Genomic DNA, 14,179 nt, shown 5'->3' on the forward strand with positions numbered 1-14,179 from the left:
TAGTGCACTTTTGTGCATGATGTCACTAAGATGACATATCAAAACAACACTAAATTAAAGTTCACTTTTTGTACAGAACGCCACTACAATATTTTAAAACAAATAAAGTGCACTTATGTTCATGATGTCAAACAATATATTTCAATAAGTGTAAAAAAAAAGAAGCTGCATAATAGGAAATGTGGTAGGTTCCTGCAGACGTTACCTCCTTCTGTTGTGGACTATTTTTTTCATACGGTGTTGATGTGGAAATGGTTGCCTCTGCATTTTGTGGGTGTGGCACCAAACAGAGATGTTGACATGCAGAATTTCAAGCACTCTTCATTCTCTAGCGGGTAACTTTTCAAATGATGCTACATATTAGCAGTAATGCTACTTTTTGTAGCAACGCTTTTGCCGCATACTTGACATATTACTGTTGTCTGTTCAACATCTTCCCGCTTGAAGCCAAACCATCGCCAGACGATGGACCTCCTGCTGTTTTTCTTGGGAATGAATTCTTCCTTCATTTGTTACCAGATTCGTACCTTCTCTCTCTCTCGTATTACCACTCGCAACACAGCTAACGTTTCCCATGCCGCTACCTCTCTGCTCCGCGAGGGCGTATACGGGTGTAAGAAGGTGCGCTTGTTTTATTGAGAAGGAGAGACAAGAGAGAGTGAGAACCGCCTGCAGTGTAATGCTTGCAGTTAAAAGCAACTGCGTGAGAACGTTTACTCCAATATCACGATATAGTCATTTTCTATATTGCACAGAGACAAACCCGTGATATAACCTGTGTATTCCATATATCGCCCAGCCCTAATTCAAAGTGTCAGATTTCCATCAATTGTTGATCTTTTTTTAATTTTTTGATGTTTGAGGGGTTGTCTGACATGCCTGATATGCAATAAATGGTCGTGTCAGTCACCCCAAAAAAAGCATGCATGTATCCTTCAAAACAGAAGAGACTGATGCCATAACATTTTCAATTACCACAAACATTGCATTGCATCACTCCTAATCAAATTGTCAGTGACTCAGCGGTGTACATTTAGCACTTTGGAGAAAAGCCTGCGTTTGGTCCTCTGAACCACGCCTCTTGCCATTGCAGGGAGTGACGATCCCGAGCCAGCGCCGCTACGTCTACTACTACAGCTTCCTACTGAAGAACCAGCTGGAGTACAAGCCGGTGGCGCTGCTCTTCCACAAAATGGTGTTTGAGACTCTCCCCATGTTCAGCGGGGGCACTTGCAGTGAGTCACACTCCTGTTCAACTTTTGGAACGGCAAACTAGGCCGACACACACACGCACACACGTGTTCACACGGGACGAGAGGCCGGCGCAACGTAGGACTCGCCCACGCTCGCATTTGAACGCTGCAGGTCATGGCCAGTACCTCAGTGGTGCTGTTACTTCTCAGGTTTTCTGAATCCCATTGGCCACCGTGCTTAATGCGGACAGATTCTTACTGATGAGCTACTCAAAGTCAACTTGACCTGAAAATGTAACTTTTTAGATTATTATTAGACCCTCAGTGAGGAAACTTATACCTCCAAACTCTGTGTTGCAACAGGAGCTGACTAGTTTAGTGCTTTTACAGCCACTTAACCCACATTAATGTGAAATAGGGATACATTATTTAACGCCATTAAATCATGTGGCTCCCTAGCTAGGTGCAATTCAGCAGTAATGTCAAATGTATTTATTTCTCTTTTAATCAACTGTGAATCAAATATAAATGTAACGCAAAATAATTCATAAACTGGCAACATTTTTCTTTATAATGAATTTTTTAGGTGAATGGTAACGTGTAACCCCCGCTATAATCACCGTTTGGTTCATTTTCTGTATAGTAAGGCAAAAAAAAAAAATGCCAAACATAAAACTGCCAGTCTTTTGTGTTCATTTACATTTAAAATTAAATATGAAAAAATGCTACCTTCTGGCAGGTAGTTCTCAAGCAGCTATAATGCGCCACACATGAATGTGTGTATGTGTATATATAAAAATATGTGTGTATATATATTTATATATGTGTGTGTGTGTGTGTGTGTGTGTGTGTGTGTGTGTGTGTTTATATACACGTGTGTGTATGTGTATATATATATATATACATATATATATATATGTGTGTGTGTGTGTGTGTGTGCGCGCGTGACTTTACTTTACATGGGAGTTGGCTTTTAGCCCTCGACCAAATTGTTTTTTTTAGCCCACTGTGGCCCCCTGGACAAAACATTTGAACACTGCTGCCATCGTGTATCCTAAGTTGATACTTCTGCCCTTTTATTTAAAAAAAAAAAAAATGCAATAAGAATTTTCACCAAATAGCTGCATCAAATAAGGCACGTTGGGTGTTCCCACTAACAAGAGCGCTCTACTCTCTGTTGGGATCTTTTGTACAAAAACGAAGTTGGTCAATGCTCACAACATTTGTATTGATACTTCCTGTCATTTCCTACTAACAGAAGTTGACAGAATTTTGTAATGAATATACTGCACTTGACGCTGCTATGTTTACTTTAACACTGCACTGATGCATACAGTCTGTGTGACTCACACCATTTTTCTTGTATGATGGAAACGCTCTGGTTTAAAGAAAAAAAAAATCTTGTCTATTAATGACTTCTGTGGCTTCTTCCCCTTTAATTCCTCCCAACCAAACCTGTATGGATTTTTCTCTTTCCCTCCTTTCCTAAAAGAAAGGCCCTATTCTGAGTGAGACACCAAACACACTCCTGTTCGCTTGTCTAGGTTGTAAGTCCACATGAATATATACAGTTGTGCTCAGAAATGTACATACATTTATGAATTCTTGGCCATTCTTCAGAGAATACAAATAATACAAAAACCTTTCTACCACACTGGTTATGTGAAGCTATTTATTGGCAAACAGTTTACTCCTTTTAAATCAAAATGACAAAAGAAAGTACCCAAATGACCCTGATCAAAAGTTTACATACCCCAGTGACTTTGATCTGATAACATGCAGCCCATTTTTCTTCAAGTGCCTACTTATTGTGCATCTTTAAACAGCCACACCACAATTTTTCAGAGTCCTGTATTTCAGCCGAAGTTATTTGTGAATTTTTCTTTGCATCTCGAACAATTTTCCTCGCAATTGTGGCTGAAATCTTTGCTAATCTACCCGAATCCCTAATTTTCCACTTCTTAATCAGCATTCTCAATTCCTTGGATATCTTTTTATAACCCTTTCCTGCAGTTCAATTACCTTTTCTCGCTGATCCTTTGACAATTATTTTGCCTTCCCCATGACTCAGAATCCAGAAACATCTGTGCAGCACTGGATGAAAGATTCAATGGTCTGTCAGAAGCCCAGAAACTCACTGACCTTTTATACACACACATTAATTACAACCAAACAGGTCACATGTGAGGATTGGAACCTTGATTAGCCATTCGAACCTGTTTGTGTCAACTTGTGTGCATGCTATCAGATCAAAGTCACTGGGGTATGTTTAAACTTTTGATCAGGGTCATTTGGGTACTTTCTTTTGTCATTAAAAAGAGTAAACACAGTTTGCCAATGAATAGCTTCACTTAAGCATGTGTTATCATTCATATTCTCTGAAGAATGGCCAAGAAATCATACATTCTCCCAGGGTATGTAAACTTATGAGTACGACTGTGTATGTATATATATATAAAGATTTGATAACCAAACATTTCAGTCATAGTTTGCCTCTGATATTGGTGTAAATATTTGTGTGGACCCTTCTTGTGTTTGTGCCTGCTGTGTTCCCCTCCACCAAACTTCCCATTTTGCCGTTTGTGACCATGTTCCCTTCTCTCTCTCTAAGGGGACAGTACCGTTAAAAACAGGAGCGAGCCGACCCCTCAGGGCTTCAAGAAAGGGAATTGGCATTGGGGTAAATGAGCCTTTTTAATTCATTTTTATTCCACTCGATGTGTTTTTTCAAAATAAAAAAAAAAAGGCCCCAGAGATCCAGCATCCACAGGCAGGACCAGTCTTTAGGTAGTAGATGTACTTGCCTGGCAGGATAGGACTAGCTCCGCCCCCCCGACGAGGCAAAAAGAAAAAGATGCAGTCTATCAGAATAGGGTCCTGCATCTCTGGTTTTGGGTCTCTTTAGTGGTGTTTTATTTCATAGCATGTTCCTTTCTCTTATTTTATATTTTAGTGCATGTGTTTACTCACACAATAACAATATTTCCCACCCTCCCCCTTTTCTTCTTCTTTAAAAAAAAAAAACAAACAACATTCTGTCCAACTTGCTTAAAAAACCTTTTCTGACAATGGCACCTTGGGCATATGTGGCGCTGTGGCCGCCGCCTCTTGCAGATCCCCAGTTTGTGGTCTACCAGCTGAAGGTGAAGATCCACACATCCAACCCCACCCACACCCGGCGCGAGGACAAGCACATGTTCTTCGAGTTCCCGCAGCCTCTGCCCGTCTGCGGCGACATCAAGGTGGAGTTCTTCCACAAGCAGAGCAAAATGATGAAAAAGGTCAGTCGGGTCACTTCCTGCTTAAGTCCAAGGACATTTAAAAATGAGGGATGTCGAACTTGTTTTCTTGGAGGGCCACGTTGCAGCCATGGCTGCCTTCAGAGGGCTGCTTGTAACGGTGAAAGTGAGAATAGAAAAGTGTAATCGCCTCATTATATTATTGCCTATGCATTTGGGTTAGAGATGTCCGATAATGGATTTTTTGCCGATATCCCGATATGGTCCAACTCTTGATTACCGATTCTGATATCAACCGATACCGATGTATAGTCGTGGAATGAACACATTATTATGCTTAATTTTGTTGTGATGCCCCTCTGGATGCATTAAACAATGGAACAAGGTTTTCCAAAATAAATCAACTCAAGATATGGAAAAAAAAAGACAAACACTGCACTGCCATATAAGTGTCAAATAAAAATTAGCTGCATAATAGGAAATCAAATAGTGTATGTCCTTCACTATGTGGTAGGTTACTGCGGACATTATCTCCTTCTGTTGTTGACCACTTTTTTCATACGGTGTTGATGTGGAAATGGTTGCTTGCGCATTTTGTGTGTGGTGCACCGGCCGAGATGTCTACATGCAGAGTTTCAAGCACTCTTCATTTTCTTGTGGGTGACTTTTCAAAGGATGCTACACATTAGCAGTGGCGCTACTTTTTGTAGCAAGGCTTTTGCATACTTGTTCGACATCTTCCCGCTTGAAGCCAAACCACCACCAGACGATGGACCTCTGCTGTTTTTCTTGGGAATTAATACTTCATTTGTTACTAGATTCGCACCTTCTCTGTCTTGTATTACCACTCGCACCGCTAACGTTACCAATGTCTCTACCTCTGCTCGGCGAGGGCGTATGACGTTGCACTCGTGTCAGTATGTGACGTGTGTAAGAAGGTGCGCTTGTTTTATGTCTGTGTGAGGAGAGACAAGAGAGTGAGAAACTCCTGCAGTGTAATGCCAGCAGCTAAAAGCAACTGCGTGAGGACGTATACTCCAATATCACCATATAGTCATTTGCTATATCGCAGAGCAACAACCCCGCGATATACCCAGTATATTACATATATCGCCCGGCCCAATGAGCATATAATATCAAAGTTTAAAATGTGAAATTTCCTGTATTACATAAAAAAAAAATTCTGTCAAAATGGAAACAATGAAAACATTGAGTAAGAACAATGATACATTATTTCCAAGCTTTCGCAGGCCACAGTAAATAACGTGTCAAGCCGGATCTGACTTGAGTTTGACACATATGCCATAGAAATGAGGGATTTTCTGATCAGGCGTGTATGCTAATCAATGAGTGAGATTGGCCGATACCGAGCACATATTCATGTATTTATGGGGAGTGCTATTGACGCACTAACTTGTTTTCATTGAGTTATGTCCGCCCTCACAGGGCCACTTATAAATGTAGGACTTTTTTTTTAAGTGTAAGGATTCGCCTCTTAATGTCGCATTTTTGCCCTAGCATTTGACTTTTCACTTTTTTTTTTACCTTGGCTTGAAAAAAAAGAAAATAAAAGATTTTTGTGTAAAAAAAAAAGAAAACTTGCTTAGTTGCCGGAATTTAATCGTAAAGGTTGCAATGTTTTTTCACGGCATAATACTGTAAATGGAATGGAAAAACAGTACAACTCTTTTATGGTAACATCTAAAGTTGTAGATTTTGTAGTGTTTTACTGTAAACATACTGTACCAAAGTTGTTTTTGGTAAAAAAAAAAAAGTTTTACCGAAATGTCTGTCATTTGTACAGTGCACAATTTGATACGTTGCTTTGAAATCACAAGTCACGCTGGTATTTAAGTACCATGTTTTTCGGATTATAAGTCGCAGTTTTTTTTCATAGTTTGGCCGCCCGGGGTGCGACTTATGTGTGAAATTATTAACACATTACCTTAAAATATTAAATATTATTATTTAGCTCATTCACGTAAGAGACTAGACGTATAAGATTTCATGGGATTTATGGATTAGGAGTGACAGATAGTTTGGTAAAGGTATAGTATGTTCTATATGTTCTATTCTTGGTGTTGGGTTTTACCAAATAAATTTCCCCCCAAAATGCGACATATACTCCAGTGCGACGTATATATGTTTTTTCCCTTCTTTATTATGCATTTTCGGCAGGTGCGACATATACTCTGGAGCGACCTTTACTCCGAAAAATACAGTACTCAAGTAAAATATGATGACATTTTGTTGCATTATTAGATATCACATTTTAAAGGTTATGTATGTAAAGATAAGCATTCAGTTCATGTATTTTTTTGAATGTCAAAATGAAAAGAACAACTATTTAATATGAAAATATTATTTTTTTAAAGTATATTTTTATATTAAAATGTTATATTAAAATGTGACGGGCCAGATCACCTGTGGTCTAACATAAGACAATATGTACCGTAAACTAGTTCCTCCTTTTCTTTAACACAATTGTTTGAGAAAAACAAAGTCAGTAGTAAACAATAACCCAAAGAAAGCAAAAACTACTATCTACTACTCATTTATAAGTACTTAAGTAAATATGATAACATTTTGTTGCATTATTAGATTGAGGTGGCGACTTGTCCAGGGTGTACCCCGCCTTCCGCCCGATTGTAGCTGAGATAGGCGCCAGCGCCCCCCGCGACCCCAAAAGGGAATAAGCGGTAGAAAATGGATGGATGGATATTAGATATCGCATTTTAAAAGATATTAGATAGTACTTTATTCCGTCAGGAAAATTACAATTTTCAGCACAATCCCATTCAAGATCAGACAAGCATTACAGGGAGACAGAACAGGATTGCTGACAGGTCTGCCGGCTTCCAGCGCCCCTTACAAAAAAGATGAGATACAGGTAAACAAGGAGGGAATGGGAGAAAAAAATAGAAGATTAAAATAAAATAAAAATCGGTCTTAGCCTGGGGCTTCACGGTGGCAGAGGGGTTAGTGCGTCTGCCTCACAATACGAAGTTCCTGCAGTCCTGGGTTCAAATCCAGGCTCAGGATCTTTCTTTGTGGAGTTTGCATGTTCTCCCCGTGAATGTGTGGGTTCCCTCCGGGTACTCCGGCTTCCTCCCACCTCCAAAGACATGCACCTGGGGATAGGTTGATTGGCAACACTAAATAGTCCTTAGTGTGTGAATGTTGTCTGTCTTATCTGTGTTGGCCCTGCGATGAGGTGGCGACTTGTCCAGGGTGTACCCCGCCTTCTGCCCGATTGTAGCTTAGATAGGCGCCAGCGACCCAAAAAGGGAATACGCGGTAGAAAATGGATGGATGGGTCTTAGCCTGGGCCCTGGAGAGGGGGTGCAGACTGAGGCCAAGGGGAAACAAAACCAACTCATAGCCATAGCACACATCCCTCTTCCATGTGTGTAAGAGGGAAACATCAAACATTAAAGAACACAGAGGACATTAAAGCAGCAGATACAACCAGACACTTCTACATACAGCTATGAATAAAAAGTAAAAGAAACATATCCACGGTGGTGGCGTCTGCGGTTGCGGATTTGTACATAAAGATAGGAATGCAGTTCGTTTATTTTTTTGAATGTCAAAAAACCATTTCGCCGGCCATATAAAATGTGGCGGCCAGCAATATCTGGCTCCCAGGCCTTGAGTTTGACACCTGTGGTCTAACATAAGACTATGTACCGTAAACTAGTTCCTCCTTTTCTTTCATTTGACACAATTGTTTGAGCAAAACAAAGTCAATGGTACACAATAACCCAAAGAAAGCAACAACTACTAACTACTACTCATTTATGTTATTTTGTGTCATCCTGTGTCCAGGGAACTATTCCCTGGTTTTGTAAACATTAAAAAAAAAATCTAACAAAAAAAAAAAGACCTGAGTAAACACAAATATTGATGTAATCAGTCTACAATTGATCATGTACTGATACTCTCCTTGTTATACACAAAGCCTGCTCCTATGAACATACCAATCCTTTATTCAGAAGTTCTAATGTGTTCAAATGTTCAGATATTGTATTTTTAAAAAGAATGGAAATGTTTGGAGTAAAGAACAACCGCCTTCCAGCTTGTAGTCTTAATTAAGAGGAGAAAACTTCCTGTTGATGAGAAAGGACAGAAAAGAAAAAGGCTCCGCTTTTGCTACCGGAGTTTTTGTTTATTCTGAAGATTTTGACCACTGATTTGCGATCACAGCCACAGGAGTCACCTGGCATCCTTGACCTCATTTTGGTCAGTTGTGAGGCACTGATACACTGAAATAAGGCAAGTTGGATGAGACGTTTGCCTCAAGCCATCTGCGCCTTACCGCAGCTCAAAGCAGTTGCCTAGCAACCAAAAACTACGGCGAGTTTACAGCTGTTTTAAAGTGCTTCCAACGTCGCAGAGTTTTATAAGTTTACAGACTAACACCTCAAATTGATCTGTGAACAACACAAGGTACGCATTGTTGGAACAACCAAGTTAGACGTGCTGCAAGTTGCTAAAGTAACTGCCGTTTAAGACACAAGAGGCACTGACGTCATCGATCTGCTGCGATGCCAAAAGCTAAAGGGAAGACTGAAAGCCCGAAACCTTCGGTGTCAGCCGACACAGGACACAACTGGGACCAAGATTTGAGACTGGACACATGACATGACGGGGAACAAGGAGTACTACTAAAAATACTCCATGAATTAAAAGAAGGTTGGATAGAAATGAAAGAAATAAAAAAAGATCTGAAAAAAGCAATGGAAGAACACAAACAAGATGTGAAAAGTCTGCAGCAAAATATTGAACGTCTGCAAACTCAAATCATCACCAGAAAAAATGAAGTCTCTGATACGTGCCAACAATTGAAGACCGTTCAAGAAGAAATGTGCCAACAAAAGAAGACCCTTCAAGAAGACAACTGCATGCTGTGGAATATCATAGATGAAATGGAGCAGGATAAACGAATGAATGATATCATGGTGACAGGGTACCGAATTAAACCAAGATCCTATGTGAAGGCTTTGAATAATGAAGTGAACCAGATGAAATGGATCTTGTCTCGGCAGAACAGCAAGTGGTCAACTTTCTGCAATCAAAGGAAATTGAAATCGACATTAATACCATCGAAACATGCATCCCACTGAACAGAAGAGACAACAACGCCACTCCAGTCGTGCTCGTGAAATTCGTATGCAGAAAATCTAAAATGGCATTGCTGAGACAGGGAAAGAAGCTGAAGGGAACAAATGTGGACATGAATGAGCATCTCACTAAACGTAATGCTGGAATCGCCAAGAAAGCACGGGACTTGAGCAAGCAGGGAAAAATCCAGGGAACTTGGAGCGCCAACTGTAAAATCTACATCGAGCTGGATGGAGGTCCAGAAGCAAGAGTAATTGTTGTCGATGACATCAAAGGCCTGGACAAATTTTAAGTTTACACAGCTTCCACAACAACGATGATAATGGACTCTGACAGAAAACAAGCACCTAAACTCAACATCAACACTTCTACGCTGCAAGGGACGACTAAAAAAGAAGACCTAGATTCAGGACTGCATCCATCTACACTTATAGAGATTATTGAAACGACATCAAAGATTGTTGAGCAAGGAAATATGGAACTACAAAACTTCTGCAACAAAGAGCACAAAAACCAGGATTTGGAAAACGATATAGATCCAGATACAATTTTTTTCCTCCCACATTAGTAATTGTTTTTATTACACAGATGAGCAATACAATAGCATCATTAAAAGTGATAACAAATATTCAATTATTAATTTTAATAGCAGAAGCTTGTATGCAAACTACAACAACATTAAGAACTTTTTGGAACACATCAACGAACCCTTCAAAGTGATTGCCGTCACAGAAACATGGATTGATGATAAAAAAGGAATAGATTTTGATCTGGAAGGATATGAACTAAATTATATTAACAGAACCAACAAAAATGGAGGATGAGTAGCTGTGTATGTGATGAAGAACCTGAACTACAAAGTGGTAAAAAACATGTCATTTGCTGTAGATAATATCTTGGAATGTATTACCATTGAAATATGTCAGGAAAATAGCAAAAACATAGTAATCAGTAGTATATACCCATCACCTAAGTCAAGTATAGAAACATTTGAAGAATGGATCAAGGCAACTTTCATGGACAATGGTAAAAAAAAATAATTTTCTTGTGCCGTGACTTTAAGATTGACTTATTGAACCCTAACAAGCAAAAGTCTATTGATGACTTCATTGATACAATGTACAGCATCAGTTTATGTCCTAAAATCACAAAGCCAAGCAGAATCAAAGGACACTGTGCCACGCTTATTGATCATATTTTTACTAATGATTTTGATAATAACACTACAAGTGGTCTACTTATAACCGACGTTAGTGATCATCTGCCAGTTTTTACAATATATGATGGAAACTGCAAAAAGAACATGGAAGACAAAAGGACATTTCAAAGACTGTGCACAGAGAAGAGGATGATTGCTTTCAAAATGGAGCTACAAAAGCAAGATTGAGACAATGTGTACAATGAAGAAGAGGTTGATGAAGCATATGAATATTTCTTAAACAAGTTCATAATACTTTATGACAAACATTGTCCATGGAGACAACTCAGCAGTAAACATACATACATCCATTTTCTACCGCTTATTCCCTATCGGGGTCCCGGGGGGCGCTGGCGCCTATCTCCGCTACAATCGGGCGGAAGGCGGTGTACACCCTGGACAAGTCGCCACCTCATCGCAGGGCCAACACAGATAGACAGACAACATTCACACACTAGGGCCAATTTAGTGTTGCCAATCAACCTTGGAGGTGGGAGGGGCCTATCCCCAGGTGCATGTCTTTGGAAGTGGGAGGAAGCCGGAGTACCCGGAGGGAACCCACGCATTCACGGGGAGAACATGCAAACTCCACACAGAAAGATCCCGAGCCTGGATTTGAACCCAGGACTGCAGGACCTTCGTATTGTGAGGCAGACGCACTAACCCCTCTGCCACCGTGAAGCCCCAGTAGTAAACAGAGAAAGAATAATTAACCATGGATGACAAAAGGATTAAAAAATGCTTGTAAGAAGAAAAATACACTATATAGAAAATGTATAGTACAAAAAACTACAGAGGCAGAAGTTAAGTACAAAAAGTATAAAAACAAGTTAACAAACATACTACGATCATGTAGAAAAGAATATTACAGTGAATTATTGGACAGGAACAAAAATAATCTGAGAGCAACATGGAGCATTCTCAATAGCATTATTAAAAATGGCACTGAGAGGGATTACCCACAATACTTCTTAGACGGAAATAAACATAATGACAACATAAAGGAAGTAGTTGAAAGCTTTAATAAGTACTTTGTAAATATTGGCCCAAAATTGGAAGAAAGGATTCCAGACCCAGTTTCAATTAAGGACTATAATGATACCTTAGAGCAAAATCCCAACTCTATGTTCCTCAGTAATGTGACACAGGAGGAAATAGTTGAAATTGTGAAAAAATGTGAATCAAAGACTTCAACTGATTGTAACGGAATAGATATGGATACGATAAAAAAGGTGATTGATGAGATCTCAGGACCATTAATGTTTATTAGTAAGATATCATTTCAAACAGGTACATTTCCAAACAAAATGAAAATAGCTAAAGTTGCACCAATTAATAAGACTGGAGATAAACATCTATTTACAAATTATAGACCTGTTTCTTTACTTCCACAATGTTCTAAAATCATAGAAAGACTGTTCAATAACAGATTAGAGAGTTTCATAAATAAATATGGAATACTCGAAGAGAAGCAATATGGATGCAGAGCTAATGTTTCAACTTCAATGGCTTTCATTGAAATCACAGAAGAAATGACCAATGCAATAGATAGTAAAAAATGTGCGGCAGCAGTGTTTATGGATCTAACTAAAGCATTTGACACAATTAATCACAATATTTTAATAAAAACACTAGAACGATATGGCATCAGAGGGTTAGTCTTAAATTGGATAAGAAGTTATCTAACAAACAGGAAACAATACATGAAGCTAGGCGAACACACTTCCACAATGTTTCCTGTGGTGTACCTCAGGGATCAATACTAGGACCTACATTATTCAATCTCTATATAAATGACATTTGTAAAGTTACAAGAGATTTACAGTTAGTATTATTTACGAATGATACAACAGTGTTTTGTTCAGGAGAGAACACACAGAGGATAATACAAATTTATTTTTATTTTTGTTTTTTCAGTCATTGGTGGAGCTCAGGATAGGATTTGAATGTTTTTAATATTGTCGTGCAGCACAATGGAAACATTTTGATGTTTAAATGTGCTATATAAATAAAGTGGACTGATTATTTATGCGTCATATTACGTTGTTCACTATTCTTTATTTTAAATTGCCTTTCAAATGTCTATTCTTGGTGTTGGGTTTTACCAAATAAATTTCCCCTAAAAATGCGACTTATATGTTTTTTCCCTTCTTTGTTAGGCATTTTTGGCAGGTGCGACTTATACTCCGAAAAGTACGGCACTCTAGAGATGTTGGTCTTCCTTAAAAATGCACACATTTAGTTGTGTTCAGTGGTAAAAAAAATATTATATGGCTCTTACGGAAATACATTTTTAAATATTTGGCTTTTTGGCTCTCAGCCCAAAAGTTTCCCGCCCCCTGTCCTAGAGGATGAACAAGGGGATGGGTGGAATGTCACCACACCTCGTGTGTTTGTGAGACTATTATTGGTGTTTTAACTTCATAAATGCAATGACTCCTTTCATTCCCGCAGGATAAGATGTTTCACTTCTGGGTGAACACCTTTTTCATCCCGGGGCCGGAGGAGAGCGGGGAAAAGCTGGAGAACGGCGCACTTAATAATCTGGAGAGTCAACAACAACCACCACCACCACCACCACCACCACCACCACCGCCGCAGCAGCAGCCAGGGGCTGGGGGCCAAGGCCCGCCGCTGAGCGCCGAGTGCAGGGACGGCGACAGGGACTACCTCATCCTGACGCTGACTAAAAACGACCTGGACAAGGCCAACAAAGACAAAGCCAACCGCTACTTCTCGCCAAACTTCAAGGTAAAAGCCGCCACCAAAGCCGACCGGTGTGGCGCCACCGCTGACCTTTGCCCTTTTCCCCGCCCGCAGGTGAAGTTGTATTTCACAAAAACCGTGGAGGAGCCTTCGAATTCCGAGGCAAGCACTTCGACATCCGTCACGCCGGACGTTAGCGACAATGAGCCAGACCATTATCGATACTCTGACACCACTGACTCTGACCCGGAAAATGAACCTTTTGACGAAGAGCAGCACACGCAAATCACAAAAGTGTGAACTCTTTTTAAAGAAAGAAAAAAAGCGAAACAAAAAGCAGGAGAAGAAGAAAGTATACACCAGAAAAAAAGGAGAAAACTTGAATATAAACTTAAAAGAACCTTTTTGTGGCCCCACCCCCCTACCACTCCCTGCCCACCTGGCAATAGAACATCATCATGTCAAATGCCAACTTTAGGGAAAAAGATCAATATCCTGACCAATATATTGTTTTTTCTTCTTCTTTTGATTTTATTTTTTGCCCCTTTGGCACGGCCATCCACCACGTGCAGGTATTGACACAGGAAAAGGTGCTGTAGCTATCCAATGTGTTTATATCTATATACATAGACCTATGTATATACATATATATATATCAACAAGTTGTGTTCTTTTTGGTGTCAAAGACAATGGACAAGTACCACAATCAGGAGACGGCA

The 14,179-nt window shown here is 39.7% G+C and overlaps 1 protein-coding gene across 2 annotated transcripts in view; it reads left to right on the forward strand.

Annotated features, from left to right (window-relative positions):
• LOC133559742 (phosphatidylinositol 3,4,5-trisphosphate 3-phosphatase and dual-specificity protein phosphatase PTEN) overlaps positions 1-13,965 on the forward strand; it is a 54,672-nt gene extending 40,707 nt beyond the window's left edge. The window contains exons 6-10 of one of the 2 annotated variants that reach the window (XM_061911801.1): positions 1,094-1,235; positions 3,805-3,873; positions 4,308-4,474; positions 13,209-13,505; positions 13,575-13,965. In XM_061911801.1, the coding sequence (XP_061767785.1) occupies positions 1,094-1,235; positions 3,805-3,873; positions 4,308-4,474; positions 13,209-13,505; positions 13,575-13,760 (861 nt within the window). In that variant the 3' untranslated portion in view covers positions 13,761-13,965. The remainder of the gene's footprint in view (positions 1-1,093; positions 1,236-3,804; positions 3,874-4,307; positions 4,475-13,208; positions 13,506-13,574) is intronic. The other variant, XM_061911802.1, reaches the window with a different exon arrangement.
• Positions 13,966-14,179: the final 214 nt, after the last annotated feature.

The sequence above is a fragment of the Nerophis ophidion genome, linkage group LG09 (assembly GCF_033978795.1).
Source record: "Nerophis ophidion isolate RoL-2023_Sa linkage group LG09, RoL_Noph_v1.0, whole genome shotgun sequence".
Classification (NCBI taxonomy): domain Eukaryota; kingdom Metazoa; phylum Chordata; class Actinopteri; order Syngnathiformes; family Syngnathidae; genus Nerophis; species Nerophis ophidion.